This window comes from Protopterus annectens, chromosome 2.part0 (genome assembly GCF_019279795.1).
Source record: "Protopterus annectens isolate FY-2018-M chromosome 2.part0, PAN1.0, whole genome shotgun sequence".
In the NCBI taxonomy this organism is placed as follows: domain Eukaryota; kingdom Metazoa; phylum Chordata; order Ceratodontiformes; family Protopteridae; genus Protopterus; species Protopterus annectens.
Genome location: NC_056728.1, coordinates 805,895,581 through 805,918,175, shown reverse-complemented (window position 1 = coordinate 805,918,175; position 22,595 = coordinate 805,895,581). Strand labels below are relative to the sequence as shown.

The 22,595-nt window shown below is 40.3% G+C and overlaps 1 protein-coding gene across 2 annotated transcripts in view; it reads right to left on the bottom strand.

Annotated features, from left to right (window-relative positions):
- Nucleotides 1-22,595, bottom strand: part of PTPRD (protein tyrosine phosphatase receptor type D) — a 6,523,893-nt gene that overhangs the window by 135,355 nt on the left and 6,365,943 nt on the right. For both annotated transcript variants that reach the window (XM_044061085.1, XM_044061086.1), the window contains 2 exons: nt 15,546-15,665; nt 6,931-7,085 (listed from right to left, as the gene is read on the bottom strand). In XM_044061085.1, coding sequence (XP_043917020.1) covers nt 6,931-7,085; nt 15,546-15,665 — 275 coding nt within the window. The remainder of the gene's footprint in view (nt 1-6,930; nt 7,086-15,545; nt 15,666-22,595) is intronic.

The following is a 22,595-nucleotide window of genomic DNA, read 5'->3' as shown; positions in this document are numbered from 1 at the left end:
CAAACCCAGCCCTAGATTTGGAATAAAGAGGAAGATGGTAATGTTTAGAAAAAGTGTGCACTGAACTCCAGGTAGCTGCCTCCAAAATATCCTTAGTAGCTACTCCCCTTAAAAAACAGTAGAAGTGGCAGTAGCCCTAGTGGAATGAGGTCTGATTCCAGCCGGAACCTCCTTGCCATGATGAGAATAACAGAAACCAATGCAATGCCCAATCCACTTAGAAATAGTTTGTTTTGAAACAGGTTTTCCTTGAGATCCCAAGGCAAAAGAAATTAATAACTGTTGGGACTGCCTGAACCCTTTAGTTCTGCTCAAATAATAACGTAACTGCCTGTGAATGTCCAAAGAATGCAAAATTTTCTCCCCCTTATTTTGGGGATCAGCATAAAATGTAGGCAGATGAATAGATTGGTTTAAGGCCACATTAGAAACAACTTTAGGCATAAAAGTAGGATTAGTACGTAGTGAGACCCTATCCTTATGAAATATCAGGAAGGGTTCAACTGCCATTAGAGCCTGTAATTCAGATACCTTTCTAGCAGATGTAATGGCCAACAAAAAAGCAGTCTTCCAAGACAAAAACTTCAACTCTGAAGTAGCTGCAGGTTCAAAAGGAGGTAAAGTGAGTTTTTCCAACACAAAATTGAGATCCCAGGAAGGAGTAGGAGCTCTACGTGGGGGTCTTATGTTCTTTGCCCCTCTAAGAAATTGCTTGAACAAAGGGTGAGAGAATAATGGTGGGTCACAGTCATAGTGAGCAGAAATGGCTGCAGCATGAACTTTTACAGAGGAGAAAGACAAACCCTTGTCTAATAATTCTGTAAGATACTGAAGTGAAACACCCAAATTAGGCACTGAAACATCAAAGCTCTTTGTTTTGCTCCAAAGAAAAAATCTCCTCCATTTATCTGCATAAACTTTCCTTGTACTAGGCCGTCTGGCCTCCAAAATGACATTCAGAACTTGTTGAGGAAGCTGCGACCCCTCAGGGTCTAAAACAGAATACGCCAGGCTGTCAGATGCAGGGACTGAATCCTGACATTGCGGAAATGATTGCATGCCTGGGACAAAAGGTGTGGAATTAATGGCAAAGGCCAAGGAGGCTCCTGTACCAAAGTCCTCAGCAGAGGGTACCAGTGCTGCCGTGGCCAATCTGGAGCTATCAGAATCATGCAAGGCTTGTCCTGCCTGACCTTTAGGAGCACCTTGGGAAGGAGAGGCAGAGGGGGAAATGCATAAACGTGAAGGTTGTTCCAACTGAATGATAGCGCATCCACTTTCCAAGCCTTTGGGTGAAACAGCTTTGTGCAAAACTTTGGCAGTTGGTAATTCAGTGGAGAAGCGAACAGATCTATGTGTGGAGTCCCCCATGCCACCGTCAACTGTTGAAAGACATGAGGATCCAATTTCCACTCGTGGGGATCCACCATCTGTCTGCTCAAAACATCTGCTAAGGAGTTCTGTGCTCCTGGCAGAAACCTTGCCTGAAGGGTGAGGTGCATACTGAGAGCAGTCTCCCACAAAATCATAGCTTGTCTGCAAAGAGGGTACGAATGGGTACCCCCCTGCTTGTTGATGTACCACATGACTGTTGTGTTGTCTGTCTGAATCAACACTTGTCCTGGGTGAAGTAAATCCTTGAAAGCCATCAATGCAAATTGGACTGCTAACATCTCCTTCATGTTGATATGCAAATGTTGTAGTCTGGCAGGCCACGTGTCTTGAACCCATTTTCCATTGAAGTGTGCTCCCCAGGCCATGTCTGAGGCATCTGTCGTTAAGATCTGACTCGCCTCTGGTCGGGTCACAGAGAGTCCCTTGTTTAGGTGACATTCCTGAGCCCACCACAAAAATTCCTTTGGATGCAAGGTATCATCTGAATGACAGTGTCCAAATCGTGGCAGTGTTGAGTCCATACGCTTTTGAGATACCATTGTAGCTTCCTCATATGCAGTTTGGCATTGGGAAGCACCAGAATACAAGATGCCATGAACCCCAAGGCTTGAAGGACTGTCCTTGCAGTCAGCCTGGACTGTAGAGACAATTGTTGGAAGTAAAGGGTAAGATTTCTTTGTTTGTCCGGGGTCAAAAATGCCATCTGAGAAGCTGTATTCAGTCTCACACCCAGAAAGCACATGTCCTGAGAGGGTACTAGACTGGACTTTGTTTCGTTCACAGAATACCCTAGGCACCTTAATACTGCCATAACATACTGTAGATGGTGAAGTAACTCGACTTTGTCTTGAGCCAGAATCAGGCAATCGTCCAAATAAGGATAGATTTGTATTCCCCTTAACCTTAAGAAGGCTATCACTGGTGCCAGGACCTTTGTGAACACCCTAGGCGCAGTAGATAAGCCAAAGGGCAATGCAGAGAACTGATAATGTAAAGTCCCAGCCCGAAAACGCAGGAACCTCCTGCAGCTGGGCCTGATAGGAATGTGAAGATAAGCCTCTTTGAGATCCAGAGTTACCATCCAGTGATCTTTGCCTAATAGAGGCAGAAGTTGTTGCAAAGTTAACATCTTGAATTTTGGAATGTCCAGGTATGTGTTGAGAATAGACAAATCCAGAATTGGCCTCCAAGTGTTTCCTTTCTTTGGTACAAGAAACAGGCGAGAATAAAATCCTAGGCCTACTTCTGACGGAGGTACCCCCTGGATAGCCCACATGTTGAGAAGTAAAGAAATCTGTTTGTGAGCCTCCACCTTTTGCTGAGAAGGAACGTCTGGCATGCCTTTGAAAGGAGGCAAGGTGTGAAAATAAAACTTGTAGCCTCGATCTATAATGTCCAACACCCATTTGTCCTGAGTGACTAAAAGCCAATTTTTCCTGAAATGTGCCAACTTTCCTCCCAGAGGAGCTGCCAGACAGGAGGGATCTGGCAGCTGGAGATACAGGTCATTGGGTCTGTTTACGAAAAGGCTGACCCCTGCCCTCACCTGAAGATTGTGCAGGGGAACTCCACGTCCTAGGCCGAAAAGAACCTTGAGCATGAGCTCTGCCCCTACCACGTCTAGATCTGCCCCTAGACTGTAAATCAGAAGAAGGATAAGCCCATCCCTTAGTAGGCCAATTTCTGCTAAACTTAGGGGCTGCACCTGTAAAAATCCTTAACTGTTTGCATAGACTTAGCTTTGTCTTCCATTTTCTTCAAAACTGACTCCACAGGAGAACCAAACAGAACTTCAGACTGAAGGGGAGCATCCAAAATTCGAGCTTTAACATGCTCTGACAAATTCTGATCCTTAAGCCAGGCGTGCCTACGAATAACTGATCCAGTGGCAGCCACCCTGGAAGAGGCCTGAAGAGCATCAAAACCACACTGCAAAGAATGCTTACCCACCTGATCAGAGGCATGAACTAAATCCTGCAATTCCTTACACTCAATGCCCTCTGCCAAAGCATCTACCTTAGATTTCAACTGACTCAGGAGAAAGTTCTGGTACTTCAGCATATGAAACTGGCAATTCAAAGCCCTCATTGCTAGAGTGGAAGAGGTATACACTTTTTTACCCCACCTATCCAAAGCTCTAGAATCTTTATCCATAGGAACTGGATTCTTTACAACAGAAGCCCTAACTCCCTTAGGTCCCTGGCTAATAGTTTCTGGGTCAGCTCTCGGGCTTTTATACAAATATTTATGAGCCTCAGGCACTCTGTAATACCTGTCAGGCTTGACCGGGGCAGGAGGCAAAGAATCAGGATTAAGGGAAGCTTCAGAGAAAACATCCTTAACAACATCCAAAACAGGGGGTATAGCCAAGGGCCTATGCTGTGGTAAAAACAAAAATTCCCTAAGTCTCTTTCTAGAGTCTGAGAAATCCTGACCTTCCCACTTAAAATGCTCTCTCATGGAATGCAGGGTTTCAGAAAAGGAAAAATCCTCCGGGGGGGAAGCAGAAGGACTAGAATCCTCTGCATCTGAATCAGAATAAGGAGGAAAATCCTGAATGTCTTCAGCCGAAGACTCCGAGTAATCTGAAGAATGCTCCAATCCTTCCACCTCTGGCTCTACCCTAGGCCTCTTATCTGGCGGGGGCAAGGAACCCCTGATTAAGGTAATTAAATCTTCTGCCATTTTCAGCATATGCTTTTTAGGTACAGAACCTGCAGAACTAGGGCTGACGCCAGAGGAAGACAAACCAGGCCTGACCTTGGAAGGTACCTTAGAGACAGAAGTAGAAGGCCTAACCACCTTATGCAAAGGAGGGACTACAGAAACCTGAGAGGCCCCCTCAGTCTGACCCGACTCCTGAGAGGCCACATCCTGCAAAACTAAAGGCTCCCCCTGAGACTCAGCTGAAACCTTGGCTGGATCCACAGATTCCACCGTAGTTTCTAAAGAATCGGTGTCCGTAATGGACGACTCATCCTGCTTGGACTTTAACGATTTTTCCTTACGCTTCTTAGCGGTAGCGGGCGTCGGAGGATCCGACGGCATATTGTAATTACACCGCTTACCGAAGACAAGCCTAGCACAATCTAACCTGCGTTTAATGGTGCGCTTATTAAATCTAGCACAAAAGCGACACCCGACTACGTCGTGCTCAGGCCCCAAGCAAGGAATACAAAGAGAGTGGTAATCCCTATGAGGTATCTGTTTCCCACAAGAAATACAATTATTCACTTTTTCTGACATCCGGATTTAAATGAGGCAAGAAAAGACAAAAATATTCCCCAACGGGGTACTTAGCCCAACTTGGTCTTCGGTCTGAAACTCAGAATACGAAAATTTCAGGACGCCGAACGGCACTTGCAAAACGCTGCTTCTGCTTCGGACCATGCGGCAAGAAAGACTGAGGATATGGCGTCGGTCATGCGCTTTAATACCACGGTGTACTGACGTCAGATCTGAGCGACCATGACCGACGCCAGCCTAACACTTTGGTATTCGGGCCGACCGAGGACAGTGGACTACCCACAGGTTATGACTGCAGCAATGTGAGATGAAGAACATCTAAAGTTACATGTTTACACTCTGAAGGGAAGTCGCTCTGCTATATGATGAAAATCTTTAGGAGTTATGGCTTATGTATGCAGGTACAAGATGGAGCATCATAGCTGACAGACATAGATTACCATTTGTCTATAAAGCAGGTACACTCGTACATGTCACTTGGCATACTTCTAGTGCATTTCTGAGCTATGGCTTCAGTTAGTTGCTAGATTGTGTTTGGAGACAATTTCAAGTATCAGGGACAATTGTTTTAAAGGAAGTTTCACCTATTGGAAGGCCAAAAGGGGACAGACCAGGGGAAATTTTAGTAAAGGAATTGTAGTCTGCAGCAAGGCCAAAAGGGGAGAGACTATTGTTAGAATGTTGCTGTTCTGGCTTCTGGGAGAGTAGTGGGAGTATTTTATTCAGTGATTATTTAATAGCAATGGGCAGAAAGAACTCTTATGCCTTTAATGCCTTTTTCTCTTCCCTATTTCCTTAAGCTGTTAATCACTTCATCTGTCCACATTTTCTGTTCTTCTGCATTAACCTCCAAAAGTATTATCCTACATTGCTTTTCCTTACTGAACACTGACAAAAAGTATTAATTTAAAATTATCTTTCTTATGTTCCCTGGTTTCTTTATACTTCTGATTTTCCCATCTTCCATCCATCCACTCCTGACCCTAACTTTTGCTCATGGGTTTGGGGTGTCACATCAACAATGGCCATCATCTAGAGACAGTGTTCACACTGCTGGGTAGATTGTCCTGCAGTGGTTGTTTTTTACACTCACACTCACACCTACAGCCAATTTAGAGAGATATATCCACCTTCTGCATGTCTTTGGAATGTGAGAGGAAACTGGAACACCCAGAGGAAACCCACACAAACACAAGGAGGGCATGCAATTCATCTATTTCCTGGCTGCCTTCTCTGTCTCGCCTATTGAAAGAAGGTCTGTCTCTGTCTTCCTTCTAGCTTCCAAACTACTGGCTGCCCATATTTCCTTTCTTCCTTGTTCTTCCTCACACACACTGCTGCTTCTGGTCATGATGTAGCTCTCACACTGAACAACATACTTGTTCCTGTACTTTTTCATTTTCTTTTATGCCTAATTGGTCCTTTCTAGTGAACCATACTAATTTCCTCATATTCTCCACAATTATTTTCCATACCACTAAATCACCTGCTTTTATTATAATTCATAGCTCCTCCACACTCCTTTGCCTTCCTCCTGTTTTGCAAGACCTTTTATTACACCAATAGCAAAGTCCGGCCTTTGTGATCAGGAGTGGCTCATTTCCTATGGCCAACATGATCCACTCAACTATAATGTCATTCTCTGTAAGCACAGCCCTAACCTGTAGATCCCTTAGCATGACCTATATGCAGACCATGGCTTCTTCCCTTCTGCTTCAAACTATTTCCTTATTTGATCCCTTTTATGCCATTTCAGTTAGCCTGATTTTTCTACACACCTTGGCTGGTGTAATGCTTCAGTCTGGTCACCTGTCAAAAACATCCTTATTTCTAGCTCAGTCTTTAATTTTGTCCTAATCCAGCTCCTGAGTCCTGCCTGTTGCATTGAGGTGGTGGATGGTTTACAACAGAGTATTGATATACCAGGTCTCCCCATTTATCTCTCTTGTTTCTAGTTGCCTTATCTCTATCTCCATAGTTACAGTTTGTCTTATTCTCTTTTCATTAACTCTACAAAACACTATTAGGCACCATCATTTTTACAACAACTTCAGAATACTTCACATTACTTGCACAAAGTTCTTCTTCTTTTAGCTAATATTTTAATATAACATGAAAAATACGAAAGAATCCAAACTCTTTAGGCAGGTATGGAAAGAACCAGCTTTACAGAAATGGGAAGACAGATATAAATGTGCTCCAGTAATGCCTTTTATCCTTTTAAGTTTATAGTCTTCCTGTAAATAAGACTAACTTGGCTAAAACTCAGAATGCATTACTTGTACTTGCCTGCAGTGTACAGCCATAGGTCCTGCATCAGGTGGGTTACAGGCTTTGACTCGTCTCAGGAAGGCTAAAAATGGTGTTGGATGTTCCGGAACTCCATGGTCAGGCCATGCTGTAAACTGAAAGTGCCTCACTTCTCTCTTTTCACTTGAACCATTCTGTGGAATTAAGAAAACAAAACACAATGTAGCAGAGGTAAATACACAGTTACATTGTTAAAAACAATGGAATAAACTCATTGGGTATGTTACTATTTAAGGTACAAATCTAAAAATTGAAAGAATCTTTTTCAAATTCCAGCAAATTCCAGTAAAACTACTGCATTTAACCCCAGACTGCTGTTCTCAAAGCTGCTTAATGTGGAAAACAAAAAGATCACAACAGACATAATTTTGCTCTCAGTGAGCTATCCTGAGGAAATAGATTCAGAATTTAATACAAATAATGGGCCTATGAAGTAAAATGGGTAATGTTTTCATCCTGTTTTTCTCATCTAACACATCATTGCGTTCTGTTCCTGGGGCTTATTGTCCAATGACAGTAGCAGCTTATTAAATGGAGGCTTGAAGCACTGATAATAAGCTGCAGAAAATGTACAAATCTCTCTTCCTCTCCCTCCCTCTAAAACTAGGAAAATGCCTTGTTCAGTAACTTGTAAAATGCAAAAAAACAATTCTACTTACAGGTCAAAGGACTCTACCATCTGTGGATGCTAACTTTATATACAGATTTACCTCTACATACAAACTGGAGTAAGAAATTTATTACTTCTCTTTACAAAATTTTCATTTCAACCAGTATCCAGTGCTACAATATCACTGCACATGCTTATATAATCTGGTAAAACATTTTAGTGGTTAGCGCAGCAATGGAGATATTACATTACTGTATTCAACAAGCCTGGATTTAATTATACATGCACTGTGTTACATCTTTAACTCAATACTGTCATTTCTAAAACAGATATGTAACTTAAAGAGACATCTAAAAAATCAAAGGTTTAATGGAATAAAAGGACACTGAGAGTGAATTAAAAATGCTCCAAGAAATCTTTCTCCTGTTTAGGGCAGTGGTGGTTTTCTGGAGGAATAAATGTCAACATTCAAATCAAGACTTCAAAATATTTAATTTTAACCACCACATTATTAAATAGTGAGAAACTGCAGTCTTATTTAATAATGTGAACAAAACAATAGCTGGTAATCCACTCATTCTAATGATTAATTATGAAAATTAATAACACAAAATGCTACTATCAAAACTGGCGAATGCCATGCTCAATAGTAAGCTGTCAAGACAACATATAATCATGAAAAAAATATTGCAATTGCTCCCAAAATAATTCAAATACATGCTTGTATCCTATTTTTTATTATTATTTTTGTACAGTTGTTTTGCAGCCCCAATATCATCATATCCAAGACAGGAATGTACTTTGACATTGGTATTCCTATGTTTACAGCATGTTCATGACAACAGGTGTACAATAAAGGTGCAACAAAGAAATTACAGGTGCAGAATCAGGTAAAGGTTTACAAAAATCTTTACAACAAAGTCTGCAAAAAATTAAATGTGAAGAACCATGCCTTCTTTACTCAAAAAATCATCACATTCTTCCAGTTTTGGACAGAGGGAAAAGGCCCATAGTTATTTTCAATTAGAAGCATCACACGGTTTCACTGTCCTTCAAAAATCAAACAGTAGACTGCACATCAGGCAGTTGGTCTGCACATCTCTTTCTCCACACCTCCAATAACACATGCTCTATCTTTGCTTCAAATGTCTTTAGTACTGTTGAGCTGAAGGCCATTTTGATATCAATACTGATTCTTTAATTTACGCTACTGCCTTCATCTTTCTTAGATAAGCGGTCACTCAGCTGATGTGGATCATGTGGTCATGCACTTAAAAGTAAACAGTTTGGCAGTTAGTGCAGAGGAATAGAGCTGTTAGCTGTTAATGAGTTATTCCCTGTGGTACAGAGTTAGATTCCATTAGCCTTCATATGCTGGCTGTGTGACCTTGAGCAAGTCACTTAACCAGAAAGTGCTTTGGGGCAATTGTAAATTTGGGCTTTACTGCAAGCTTAGTTACTAGGGATTTCTCCTTTACTTGAGATTAAATGATTTTCAAGTTTATTTTATTTACTTATTCATTTAGTTATTCACATTTGATTATCAGAAAAGTCTGACTGGGTCAAACTCCATTTCCAGCAGAGGCCCTGGGAGAAAAGCTCCAAATTATTATAAAATATTTTAAAAACATCAATTTTATAATCGTCAAGAATAAAACAAAAACATCTACAGTTTAAATAATTACAATAAATTAGACATGATATAAAAACATCGGTAAAGAATTGATACAAGCTATATGACAATCATTTAATATTTAGAGAAATTTTAGAAAGTTTGTAGAGAAACTAAAGCTAAGTTAGTGTAATACAAATAAGAATTACAATATGAAGTGAGGGAAAAATAGGCTTATGGTATATTTAGAGAGAAAGTCAGGGAAGAAAATTAGCAGTAAGGAAGTAAGTGAAGAAGGGAGAGTATGGAGGTATAAGGAATGAAAAGGTACTTATTCACATTTAGGGATATAGTTTATCCTGGTTTTGAGCAAGAACAGAGCCAGATTTTATCTAGGAAGTCTTTCAGAGTGGTTTTGAAAGCTGGGAGGGAGCTTACAGACTTGATGGATACAGTTAAGAAGTTTCAGGTCTTAGCAACCTTGTATGAGTATAGACAATGCCCAGCAGATTTGCTAGTTTTTTAGACAAACAGGAATTTTTGTTCACTCAATCTTATAGAGCAACTGTGAACATAATTGTATAGAAAGTTTTTTAGTGCTGGACTGGCAGATGGATGCTGGATAATTTTATAGGTGGTAAGAAGTTGTGTGTATGTTGGCTGATGTGGCAGTTCTAACCAATTTAGGCTTTTCAGTGCTATACAGTGGTGGGTTCTGAGATGGGTATGTGCTGCAAATTTAACAACTTTGTTGTAGCATTGTTCAAGTTTTAATTTTTGTGAAGCCTGGAGGTTAGTAAGGATGGGAACACCATAAAGAAGAGTGGGGAGCAGATAAGTAGTGGAAAATGTAGTTTTATTTTATTTATTTTATTTGCAGTTGGTTTGCCAGGATAGTCCATTGGGCCAAAAAGAACCCATTTTCAATGGAGTCCTGGGGAGAAAAGCTCCAAACAATCAAAGTTACAATAGGTTAAACATGATAATTATACAAGAGCAAAAGATTCAAACAAACAATTACAAAGTAGTAGAGGAAACATTTCAGCTAATACAAACTAGAGATGAAACTTTTACAAATAATACAAACTAGTGATGTAGCTTACAGGTGGTACAAACTAGGAAGGAATGTTGCAAAGTAATTAATGAGAAGTGCAGTTACATATTAGGAATCCTACATGTAAGGGGTACAGCGTGGTGTATTCTAGTGGATACAATAACACTAAGAGTGTATGAGATAGGAGAAATTCTAAGGGAATATTGCAGGTGTAAATAGGGGAAGGAAAGGAAGATGGAATTACCAGTGTTAGTTATGTGGGGTGGAAGCAAGAGCATTCCCACTGGGATACTAGATGTGAATGAAGAGATTTTTTGAAAATAAAATGGTTGGAGGTGATACGAATTGATGGAGGTAGGGAGTTCCAGAGGCGTGCTAAACCATGTGATAGAAGATTTTTGCCTGGGGGACGAGTTGGTTTGTAGACTTCTAATAGATTTTGGTTGTTAGACCTTAATACTCTATCAGGTAGGTGCATTTTAAAGGTAGAAGACAGGGAGGGACAGAGGGAGGGGTTGAAAATGAGCTTGTGTGCAAGAGTTAGTTGAGTACAGGTGAGATGCTTGGGTAGTTCTAGCCAATGTAGCTGTTGGAGAGAGGAACAGTGGTGGGTGGAGGACTTTGTGGCTGGTAGCGAACTTGGCGATTTTGTTGTAGCAGGAGGAGAGTTGTGTTTTCAGAGAGGACTGTATATTAGTTAGAAGTGGTGCTCCATAGAGAAGTGAGGGGATAAGAAAGGAAGTAGAAAGAGTGATTATAGCTGCAGGTGTAAGGTAGTGCTTTTGCCGATAGAGCATACCAAGTTTTTGATGTTTTTTTTTTATATTTAGTTGTAAATGGGAGTTGAATTTGAGCTGGTTATCAATTTGGACACCAAGTAATTTGGTCTCTGAGACCAGTTCCAGAGGTGTGTTGTTTTGACTAGTAATAGAGAATGTGTTACTATCGAAATAGGTGACTTTAGAGGGGGTGAACACCATTAATTTGGTTTTAGAGGCGTTGAGTGCTAGGTGGTTTCTTTTCATCCATTGCTCTGTGGTTAACCAGGGAGGGTGGCCTAATGGTTAAGGTGTTTGCCTTACAAACACAAGGTACAGGGTTTGAATCTCACAGGGGATAATTGACTAGGCTTAAAAGTGCTCACAAGGGCAGTTAGCCTAGTACTAATCTATGAACCTATAAAAAAGCGTCTTGAGTAAGCTTGAGGAGTGTAGGGATAGATGAGGCTGAGCAGATAATAGTTGAGTCATCTGCATATTGGATAATGTTTGAGAATGGGATAGAGTTACGGAAATCATTTATGAATATGTTAAAGAGGAGGGGACCTAATATGGAGCCTAGGGTAACTCTGGTTGGGGTATTTAGAAATGAGGAGGTTGCCTTTTTCCATTTTACTGCTTGATACCTATTTGATAGGTAGCTGGTGAGCCAGTTCAAAGATGAAGGAGATAGGTTAAGTTTTGAGAGTTTCGTTAAAAGCAGGCTGTGTGATATAGTGTCAAAGGCCTTAGAGAGGTCAAGTAGTAGGGTAGAGACAATAAGTCCAGAGTCCTGGGCTTTGTTTACAGTTTCAAGGAAGGAGAGGAGGGCTGCCATAGTGCTGTGACCAGGTCTGAAACCATGTTGTGTGGGAGTTAGTAGGTGATTATCTAAGAGATGTGGTAGGAGTTGAATTTGGATACACTTTTCTAGGAGTTTAGAGATTGGAGACAGGATAGCGATGGGGCGGAAATTAGTCACACTGTTATTGTTGCCACCTTTATGTAAGGGTATGATAAAGGTCTTTTTCCAGATTTGGGGAACTGTACTTTCCTGGATAGAGCGGTTGATTAGAATACTAATGGGGTAGGCAAGTGCATCAGCAGCTATGCTAAGAAAGTAAGAAGGGATGTTATCAGAAGCATTTGTGCATGGCTTTAGTTTCTGTAGGAGTTTTTTTATAGTAGAAGTGGGTATGGGTTTTAATGAGAATAGTGGGGAGTGTGGAGAGGGGGTGTTAGGGGGGAGAAGATGGGGAGGAAGTGAGAGTAGGAGGAGAGGTGGAGGGTGGAAAGTTAGTGGATGAGAGTGAGGGAGTGGTAGCAGTGCAGGGTGGAGTGTTGGTATGGGAGGTTGGGGGTAGATTGGAGAATGTGGTGTTAAAGAATGAAGAGGTTAATTTGGAAATAGATTCAATAAAAAATGAGTTAAATTGGGTAGCTAAGTCTGAATCAGGGGCGTTAGGGTCCGGGGTGGGGGTGCCTGGTTTGCTGGGGTTAAGTAGAGTAGAGATACCTTTCCAGAATTTTTGAGGATTTGTTTTGTTACTGTTTTGGAGGATGGAGAAGTAGTTTTGTCGATCAGAGATGATGAGCTTTTTTACCTTATTTCTAAGTGTTTTGTATTCATTATGTAGGAGGGGGGTCTTATTTTCCAGGTGCTCATTTGTTTTAGTTGCTCCAGTGATAAAGTTTTTGGCTCTGTAAAGCATTCCTAGTTTTTTATGAGTTTTTCTTATGCAATTTTGTCTATGTAAGTTGAAATGTAAGATCATCATCCACTATCACCCTTAATAGTTTGCTATGAGAAGTGACTTCAGTGGTTGTATTATCAAGAGAGAGAACTTTAAATTTAGCTTTTTCATGAGGGAGGGATTTGGGGAAATAAACTGTAGTTTCGTCTTTTTTGGGTTGAGCATGAGTTGTGAGTTACAAAGTCATGTTTCAGTGGCTGTTAAAGGTACCTGAGTAATTTTTGTGAGGTGTACCGTGTTGTCAGATGAGCAAATGAGAGAGGAATCATCTGCGTATTTTATTAGGGTGGCCTGTTTTGTGGAAGTATAGGGGGTGCTGGTATAAATTTTAAAGAGGAGGGGACCAAGGATCCAAGGATAGAGCCTTGTGGTACAACGGTGATGACTGGCAGGTGAGGAGAGACAGCGTGGAGTGCTGTTTTACTAATGCCTGTTAGAGAGGTAACTTTTAAACCACAGAAGGGTGGACTGAGACAGACCTAGTGAGGACATTTGAAGGAGATGTTTGCTGTGACAAACTGTGCAAAAGGCATTAAACAAGTTTATAAATAAGGAAGAGACAAGTCTGCCATTATCTCTAGTTTTATAGACAGTATCTATATTGGTTAGAAGGGCAGTGCTAGTACTATGGGATGGGTGGAAGCCATATTGTGTAGTGTATGGGAGTGTTTCCTGCAGGAGATTGTCTAGTAATTGTTTCTGAACACATTTTCAAGTATTTTGTTGAGGGGAGATAAGATTGCTGTAGGTCTAAAGTTATTAATGTCTGTTGAATTTCATTTTTTGTGCTGAAGGACAATGTGTGACTTTTTCCAGAGAGAAGGAAATTGGGATTCCTGGTGTGACCTACTTATAAGAATTGAGACAGGACAGGCAATGCTACTGGCTGCTATTTTTAGGTACTGGTTTTGAAGAGCATGATTTAAGTTTAAGAGTAGTTTTATATAGGATGTGGGCACAAGTTTGAAGGTGAAAGTGGATGTGATGATATGTGACTGTTGGGCAGGGTTGGGATTAGATAGTGGATTATATTATACATCATAAATAGTGGCTGTCAGGGTGCTACTGCATATTGTGTTGGAGTTCAGGTGCAAATACCCCTTTGAGTGATTTTTTTAAAGTCTGACTGCTGTTCACAGGTGAGTGTTTTATGACTGTAGTTACAATATTTCATCACAAAATAGCTGCTGTTGCATTATGCAGCCCTTGATTTGATAGGTCATGTACAACATAACCAAGCTCAGAGCTCCTGCAACAACTAAAAAAAAAAGTGCATTTGACAACAAGTATTTTAGATCAGAAATAACAATGACAAACGTAATATAATTCAAATCATAGAAATAAACCCCACTGCAATGGAAGTATCACATGCAGAATGCTTCATACAGGTGAAAAAAAGATATCCCAAAATTGTCTTGCATGGAAACAAGTTTGTCCATACAGGTCATAAATGTTCTGCAGGTGAATCCTAATGAAAGAGTACATGGTGAGTATTTACTTACTCAGCAGTTTAACTTCCCCTAAGGTGAGGTAATCCCTGAGTTGATCAAAATTAGGTAAGAACGGGTTGCAGTGCCTTGCATAAAGAATCTGGGCTCTTTGTCTTACACCAAGCAAAAATCGCTATCGCAAGTATGGCAAGTGCACAGGCCCAATAAACATCAGACATATTCGACAACAGAGACCAGCACTTGAATGTGGTTGAAATAACTCAATTTTTATTCAGACATAAAAACCAAAAGAGTAGGGAAAAATCTCTAACCCCACAAAAAAGCAACCAGACCGGTTTTGGTTGAGATAGCTTTCCTCAGTGTAAATAAGAGTATAAACACATCCATATTATTTATACAAATCCTTTAATTAAACAGAGTTGTCTATTGGTTAGTTATGGATTATCATTCAGTCCAGGCTGAAAGAGCCTACCTACTTTAATAATTCACTTTTTCTCTTTGAAATTAAAAATTGTATGAAATTAAGAATTGTATGCCAGCCAGATTTATTAGTCTTGTCACTGAATATTTTATCAATGACAGTAAATCTGTAGGAAGCAGTGACATGTTTAAGTGTATTTTTAAATAATGCATTTGACTGTCTTTTATTCCTAATATTGCTCAAATTTTCACTGATACATAAGTGTAGAGGTCTACATGTCTGGCTAATGTAGAAAGCATAGCATGTACATGTTACTAAATATATAACCCAGTCAGACCAATAATTAGCCAGGAATTTAATATCATAGACAAAAGCAGTCAAAATACTACATCACTCTATTGCAATATTCTGAATAGTAAATTAAAATAAAATAAGAATGCAGAGAATTATACTTCTATAGTTTTAAGAATAAAAATTATTTTATTTTATTTTTTTCCATTCGAGGATGGAACTAATCATTACCTTAAAAAAAGAATTTCCCAAGCCCATAAACTTGAAGCTGGGGGTTTCTGTGCCAGCACATTGTTTCAATTCATATAATTTTTGCAGACATATTTCAGCACCTTAAGAAGTAGTTCTGTTCTTAAAATGCATGTTTAAGAATGAAGGTCTTAACTGAATATTTTTCATATCTGGTCCCTACAAATATTAGAATATGACAAACTCCTTTCTGTGCCTTTCATGAATCATCTGCAGGATGATTGCTCTTTATTCCACAAGATAACTGAATAGTGAAATACTGACTCCTGGAGATGATAAACAAGAAGCTGTCAGAACATAAAGTAGTTGGACCCTGTCAGAAAGTCCACCTAAAATCCCAGTACTGTGGTTTACAGTGTGAAAATAACGTCCAGTCACAGCTAAACAACCCTACCTTATAAAGTGCAAATGTTCGGACACAATATGTTGCTAGTTCAACAGTGTCCAGTAAAGTCACTTGGATAAGACCATAGGTTTCAGTTCCTCTGCTGGGCCAGTACTGATCACATTTTATCTAGATAAAAAAAAAAAAAACAAACAAAAAATACATTTACTAAACTTGCCATTTGTATTCTGACATTAGTTCACAGATGTTTCTAAACTCAGAGAAATCTAAATGCACACACTTTACTCACAGCTTTCCTTACTTCTACAATGAATCACTTCAATGATAAGAAAACATTTTATTTTTATATGCTGGAAATACAGATCTCTGTGTATTTGACAACAGATTTACCTCAGAGAGGCAGTTACAATAAATTGCTGAAATCTTCCTATTACCAATATTACCATATATTACCAATATTTTAACAGAAATGACAGCTCTATTTAAGAAAACGGCCGATCACAATAAGGATACATTTGTGACAGCAGTAGAAACACCATATAAAATCAAGTCTATGATAATTACCATCTGATTGAATTTATGATGACTGAATGATCACCACCACTTTGGGGAATTGTATTCCTCCCAAAGTACAGTGACTTTGGAGGTAATTACATTAACTGAGGGGTGCACATGATTACACCTCCCAGCCTAAAATGTTCCCCAACCAAAAGTAACCTTTTCATATGTTGTATGAATGTCACTTTGGATTATGAATTTTCATCTAAAGAAGCAGTCGCACAATTTTTCTTTTGCTTGGGTACCTCAAACTTCAGTTGTGACACGTTAATTATGCATTCACTGAGCAGAATTTCACAAATGGTCTCAGGTGACATTTAAAACTCTCCTCAGCTAAAATAAAATACCTAATAAAATTGTACTTAACAGTTAAGGAACAAGTCTACATTTAAAACAATTCTGGATACAAAGGGTTACCTACTAAAATAACATTAGTGCAGGTGATGGTATAAAAAGAATCTCAGCTATCAACACAACAACAACAACATCAGTCACTTAATTGTACAAAACATATTTTACATTTTGGTAGCACAGACAGTAGAGACATTAATATCATAATGCACTAAACATGAATGTGTAGTACTCAGCAGGATTAAAATGCTCTCATCAAACTAAATAAACAACTCAAGAGGACAAATAAAGTCTAACAAAGCCAAATTTGAGGTACATTTGGCATCCCAGGCCAAGGACAACCACAAGGCATTCTTTAGCTATTCTCACAACCTCAAAGGTAATACACAATTGTGTGTAGAGCTCATTTTTAATGGAGCTACTTATACTGAGAAGATATAGAAAACCCACTAGCAGATAAATTAATTTCTAACTTTACCACACCCCACACCCCCTCAGGAAATACCATCAAATACAACTGTCCCAACTATCACCAAGGAATGGATCCACAATGATCCTCTCTAAGGCTAAGAATGCTGCATCAGTGTGCTCCTACAATATCCACAGCTGCCTTCTAAATGGTACGAAACATGACCTATAAGACTGTCTGGAACCACTGTTTAACTGAAGCTTCCAATCACACTTTGTTCATCATGAATTGAGAATGCCTTCTTTGCTCATCATGATTAAAGAACATTAACCATCACCATTTTACACAAAGGTAGGACATCTGCAGACCCTGGAAACTAAACTACAGACACAAGTCTCACCAGTCTCATATGCAAAGCCATGGAAAGAATTATCATGGAAATTATCAATAATGACAATGGGAACCTCCAGTTACTGGACTCAACCCAGTGCGGTTTTGTCAAGAGCAGGTCATGCCTACTCAAACTGGTGCACGTCTTTGAGAAGGTCACGAAAGCAATAGACAATGGCAAAATGGTGCACAGTGTCTACCTTGATGTGGCCAAGACATTTGACACTATACCCCACTTAGGCATTAATGAAAAAATTAAGAGGTTAGATACAAATCCTTATGTCACCTGGTTGATAGCCAGCTGTCTCACAAACAGGACCTAGGAAGTTAGAACTGGGGTGTGCACCACTATAAAGAGGCCCCTCACAAGTGGAGTACCTCAGGGACTGGTCCTGGGACTGCTCCTTTTTTGCATCTACTTCTTTGAAGTCAAAGCCAATATTACGGGCCTCTGGCTGACCAGATTTATAGATGACTGTAAATTAGGAGCAGCCATACAATCCTCCAACAACAATAATGCTTTCCAATAAGGGTTGACACAGACAAATAACTGGTGTCAGATCCATGGACTAAAACTAAATGCCAATAAATGCATAACAGTACCCTTTTGTCAGCTACCCCTGGTAACTACCATATTGACAGCAAACCACTAAGAGTTAACTGAGTAGTCAGAGACTTGGGGACACATGTATACACTAATCTAGCTTTTAACCATCACGTGTCTGTGATGGTGAGGAAATTATTCTATGATGTCCAGCTTATAAACAAAAATATGGCATCTAGGTCCAAAGACATCATTACTCCCCTGTATTCAGCATTCATCAGACCTATCACTGAGTACAAAGCCCCTTTGATATATACCTAACAAGGCACATCCAACAATTGGAACATACACAGAGGTACCTCAGTAAAAGAATACATGACATAAAGAACATGTCCTGTGTAGATTCACATCAAAGCCCTATCCCTGTATTATGTCACCTACAGGCTGTTGAGGGCAAATCTATTCCTGTCATACAAGGCATTGTCAGACCTCACTCTGATGGACCTCCTGCATATCCACAAAACAAACAGCACTAGAATTATCCATTCTAAAAACTTAAACCTTGCCTGTGATATAAATAGGACCTGTTGGAGAGACAGTCATATATCCCAGAGATTACCCCTTTTCTGGAACAGGCTCCTCATCCATGTGAAAAAAGGTTCCTCCCTAATCCAAGTGTAACTTAGACAACTGGATGGGTAACTGGAAATTCACCCCAAGGTTGGCACCTGTGACTCTAATAGACACAGGCAGTCTGTATGTGGTTCTTCTCCCAGGGCCCTGCTTGAAAGTTTTTCATCTCCCAAGCCTCTTCTTACACTTAAGAAGGGCACCATAACCTGTCAGAGATTTGGGATGCAAAGCTCCACAGGAAATCTGCCTAGTACACATCTATGAAAGTATGTCATAGGCTGCAGCTTTATCTGATTGCAAGGGTACACTGCCAAAAACAAGAACTTGGCCTGCAGATCTGTGTGTGTGTGTGTGTGTGTGTGTGTGTGTGTGTGTGTGTGTGTGTGTGTGTGTGTGTGTGTGTGAGGGGAATTTTACCCAGTCAGTTCCCAGATGACTGAAGCAGACTTTACTTGATATATCGCCTTCAATAAGGCTCTCACTCTGTTAAAACATGTACCACCTCCTAAGACTCACCTATATTACCATACATCCCTCCATCTACTACTGCTACCCTTCAAAGTCCCAATAACAAGCTGCATTTTCCACAGCTTGCATTCTTCATATTAAATATTTAAAACAAACATAGCGATTCCTCCTAACAAATATATGGCTATACTACTCAGCAACAGCTTTTCGTGGTCCTGCAGAGGGGCCCTAGCAGCAGAGAACTGAGAAAAGCGACTACTTTCCTGATTTAAGTATTTTTTGCTGTTTTTTACCTGAAATACCTTCTCTTGCTTACCTTGAACAAGCTTAAACTGTTTTTTTAACTGTTTGTTGCATTATATATTATCTGCACTTAAAGTTTCATTTTGTCGAAAATTGATCGAAAGTTGTTTGTTTGTTAAATTTAACTGTTGAGGCTGCCCACTAAAGTGTGCTAGCCTGTGTAACTAATTTATTACTGTTTCCTGCATTTCTGTGTGCTTTCTATCTCAAAAACAAAAAAAAAAAAAATATCCTTGTTTTCCCGCCTCTCCTCGACTAGTTTAGACCAGTATACAGGCTTTGCTGTATTCTGGGCTGTGGTGTAGTTCCTGTGGTGTCCATTGCCTTACTTGGATAGAAGGAAGTTTCTTTGCTCACCAGTGGGAGTGGGGAGCCTTGAGCAGCCTATCTGTCCCTGAAGGAGTGACCTCAGCACAAGAGCTTGTAGTAATTGGTTGTTTTGCACCATTTCTAGCTCTTTTGAAGTTCCCTGTTTAAAATCCGCCTCTGAGCTTTTTTTTCTGGCTATACTACTCAGCAACAGCTCCTCGTGGTCCTGCAGAGTGGTCCTAGCAGCAGAGAACTGAGAAAAGCAACGACTTTCCTGATGTAATTATTTTTTTGCTGTTTTTTACCTAAAATACCTTCTCTTGCTTACCTTGAACAAGCTTAAACTGTTTTTTAACTGTTTGTTGCATTATACATTATCTGCACTTAAAGTTTCATTTAGTCGAAAATTGGTCGAAAGTTGTTTGTTTGTTAAATTTAACTGTTGAGGCTGCCCACTAAAGTGTGCTAGCCTGTGTAACTGAGTTATTACTGTTTCCTGCATTTCTGTGTGCTTCCTATCTCAAAATAAAAAAAAAACAAAAAAAAATCCTTGTTTTCCCGCCTCTCCTCGACTAGTTTAGACCAGTATACAGGCTTTGCTGTATTCTGGGCTGTGGTGTAGTTCCTGTGGTGTCCATTGACTTACTTGGATAGAAGGAAGTTTCTTTGCTCACCAGTGGGAGTGGGGGGCCTTGAGCAGCCTATCTGTCCCTGAAGGAGTGACCTCAGCACAAGAGCTTGTAGTAATTGGTTGTTTTGCACCATTTCTAGCTCTTTTGAAGTTCCCTGTTTAAAATCCGCATTTGCACGGCTTTGCGCGTTTGTGCGCATAGCAGTTAAACTTTTTCTGGCTCCGCCAAGTCTGCTCTTCAAATTTTCCCTTAAGAAAGCTCTACTCTTATAATAATCAGTCTAATCACTTTATTGTAAGCCTAGCACTTGTTCTCAAAACCTCTCTTCTAAGTAAGCACTCGCTAACTAAAGTAAGCACTACATCCACCTACCTTCTCTGTGAGTACCCACTTCCCTTAAAGGCACAGCACTCCCTTATAATATTCTAGCATGTCGAGTTGTAGATTACTGGCATCCTCTCCGGTTCAGCTGGTTAATCTGGGAATCTTGAGACAATGCTACAATTGTCTCATTACACAGGCAACCCTCTCCTCCTCCCAACAAACACAAATACATGTGAGAGATGCAACTATATAGCCAAACTGGAGGCTGAACTCTCTCAACTCAGGACTGGCAAGACCAGACAGGAGGAGAAGGTAACCACACACACACCAAACCCAGTCCCACATAGACCTACCACAACTGCAAACCAAACACATGATAACACAAAGACATACTCGGAGGCTCTAACAAAAAAATTACCAAAACAACAGAGGCTCCCAAAGCAGACACCCAAACATCCACCACCTCAAATCATAACACACGCATCACATACTTCAATAAATCAGTGTGTCAAACAATCACAGCCCTTAAGACCAAACACCATGCCTGATACACTAGTAATAGGTGACTCTATAGTCAGACATACTGACGTTCTGCTTACCAGGCTGAACAAGGAGAGGGTAATGGTGAGTTGCTTATCGGGAGCTAGGATCCCCCACATAACACACACACACTCAGGTCACTCCAAAGCAAGTACAAATATAACTCTGTCATTGTCCATGCCAGTGTGAATGACCTGAGACGTACCTCCCTGGACTACATCAAAAGAGACATAGAGGAGCTCTCTGATTATGTAGCCCAGGCTGGTATGACCCTGACCCTGAGCAGCATCTTGCCCTCACCAAGAATTATGCCACAATACAAAGACAAGATGATCAGCTTTAATAACTGGCTCAAATACTGGTGTCATTCTAGGGGGATCCAATGTCTGTCTGCTTGGGATGACATGCTGGACAAGCCACGCTGTTTCGCAAGGGACGGCTTGCATCTGTCACCACTGGGCTTCCGGATATTGGCTAAGGCTCTTGCCTCCCCTTAGTGCCTTTTTTAGATAAGGCTCAAAAGACAAACCCACCTCCTCAGAAAACAAAAATGGAAAAAAATTAAGGGCAATGCTGCTCAACGCCAGAAGTCTAAATCTCAAGATGCAGGCTCTCGAAGCACTCCTCAGTATGGAGGACATTGATGTCTGTGCAGTTACTGAAACCTGGTTCAAGGCTCCTGAGAGCACCCCAGCACTACCAGGCTATACCTCGTATCATGCTTTTCGGCCCCAAAACTCGGGGCAAACCAAAAAGGGAGGGCGAGTGTCCATATTCATTAAGGACACCCACACCTCCAGGTTAGTGGCAACACATGAAGCATCAGAGACCATCCAGGTGCAACTAACCGTAGGCAAAACCTTCTCTTGCTTACCTTGAACAAGCTTAAACTGTTTTTTAACTGTTTGTTGCATTATACATTATCTGCACTTAAAGTTTCATTTAGTCGAAAATTGGTCGAAAGTTGTTTGTTTGTTAAATTTAACTGTTGAGGCTGCCCACTAAACAGTGGCGGCTGGTGACTTCAAATCAAAGGGGGGCTGCAGGGGACAGCTGAATGGGTGGGGTCAATGGGAAGGGGTGGCCAACTCGAAAGGGGAGGAGCTATGCTCAAAACCACAAAAACTAACTAAATACACTGCCGTGGGTGCCAAACCATCATTATGAGAGTCCAATCAAGACAAAATGAAGTGTAGAAGAATAAAAATATTTCAATGCATTGGCTGCATGACAGCTTACTTAATATCTAGATGGAAACAAAAAGGTTGTGAGGCATGAAAAAATAAATTACTTTTTTTTAAATACATTAATGGAATGCCAGTCAAAATCAAGTATAAGAAAAACAAGCAGCACTCAACTCAAACCATTTCTTGCACTGCAGTTCTAATTATAATTTATATTCAGATTTAAGTACCAAGTAACATGCTGAAAGTAAAAATCTCTGATGCCCCCACTTGTAAAAATGTTCCTTATCCAAAAACTGCCTGACAACTATCTACTTGTTTCATGGGGAAAAAAGGATCAAAGTAAAAAATGAAAAGCAAACAAGAACTAAGCTCAAGATATATTGCTTAAAAGGATTACTGTACAGGTTATGGACCACACAATTGGCATTCTGTTTAGTTTCCGGGTAAAGC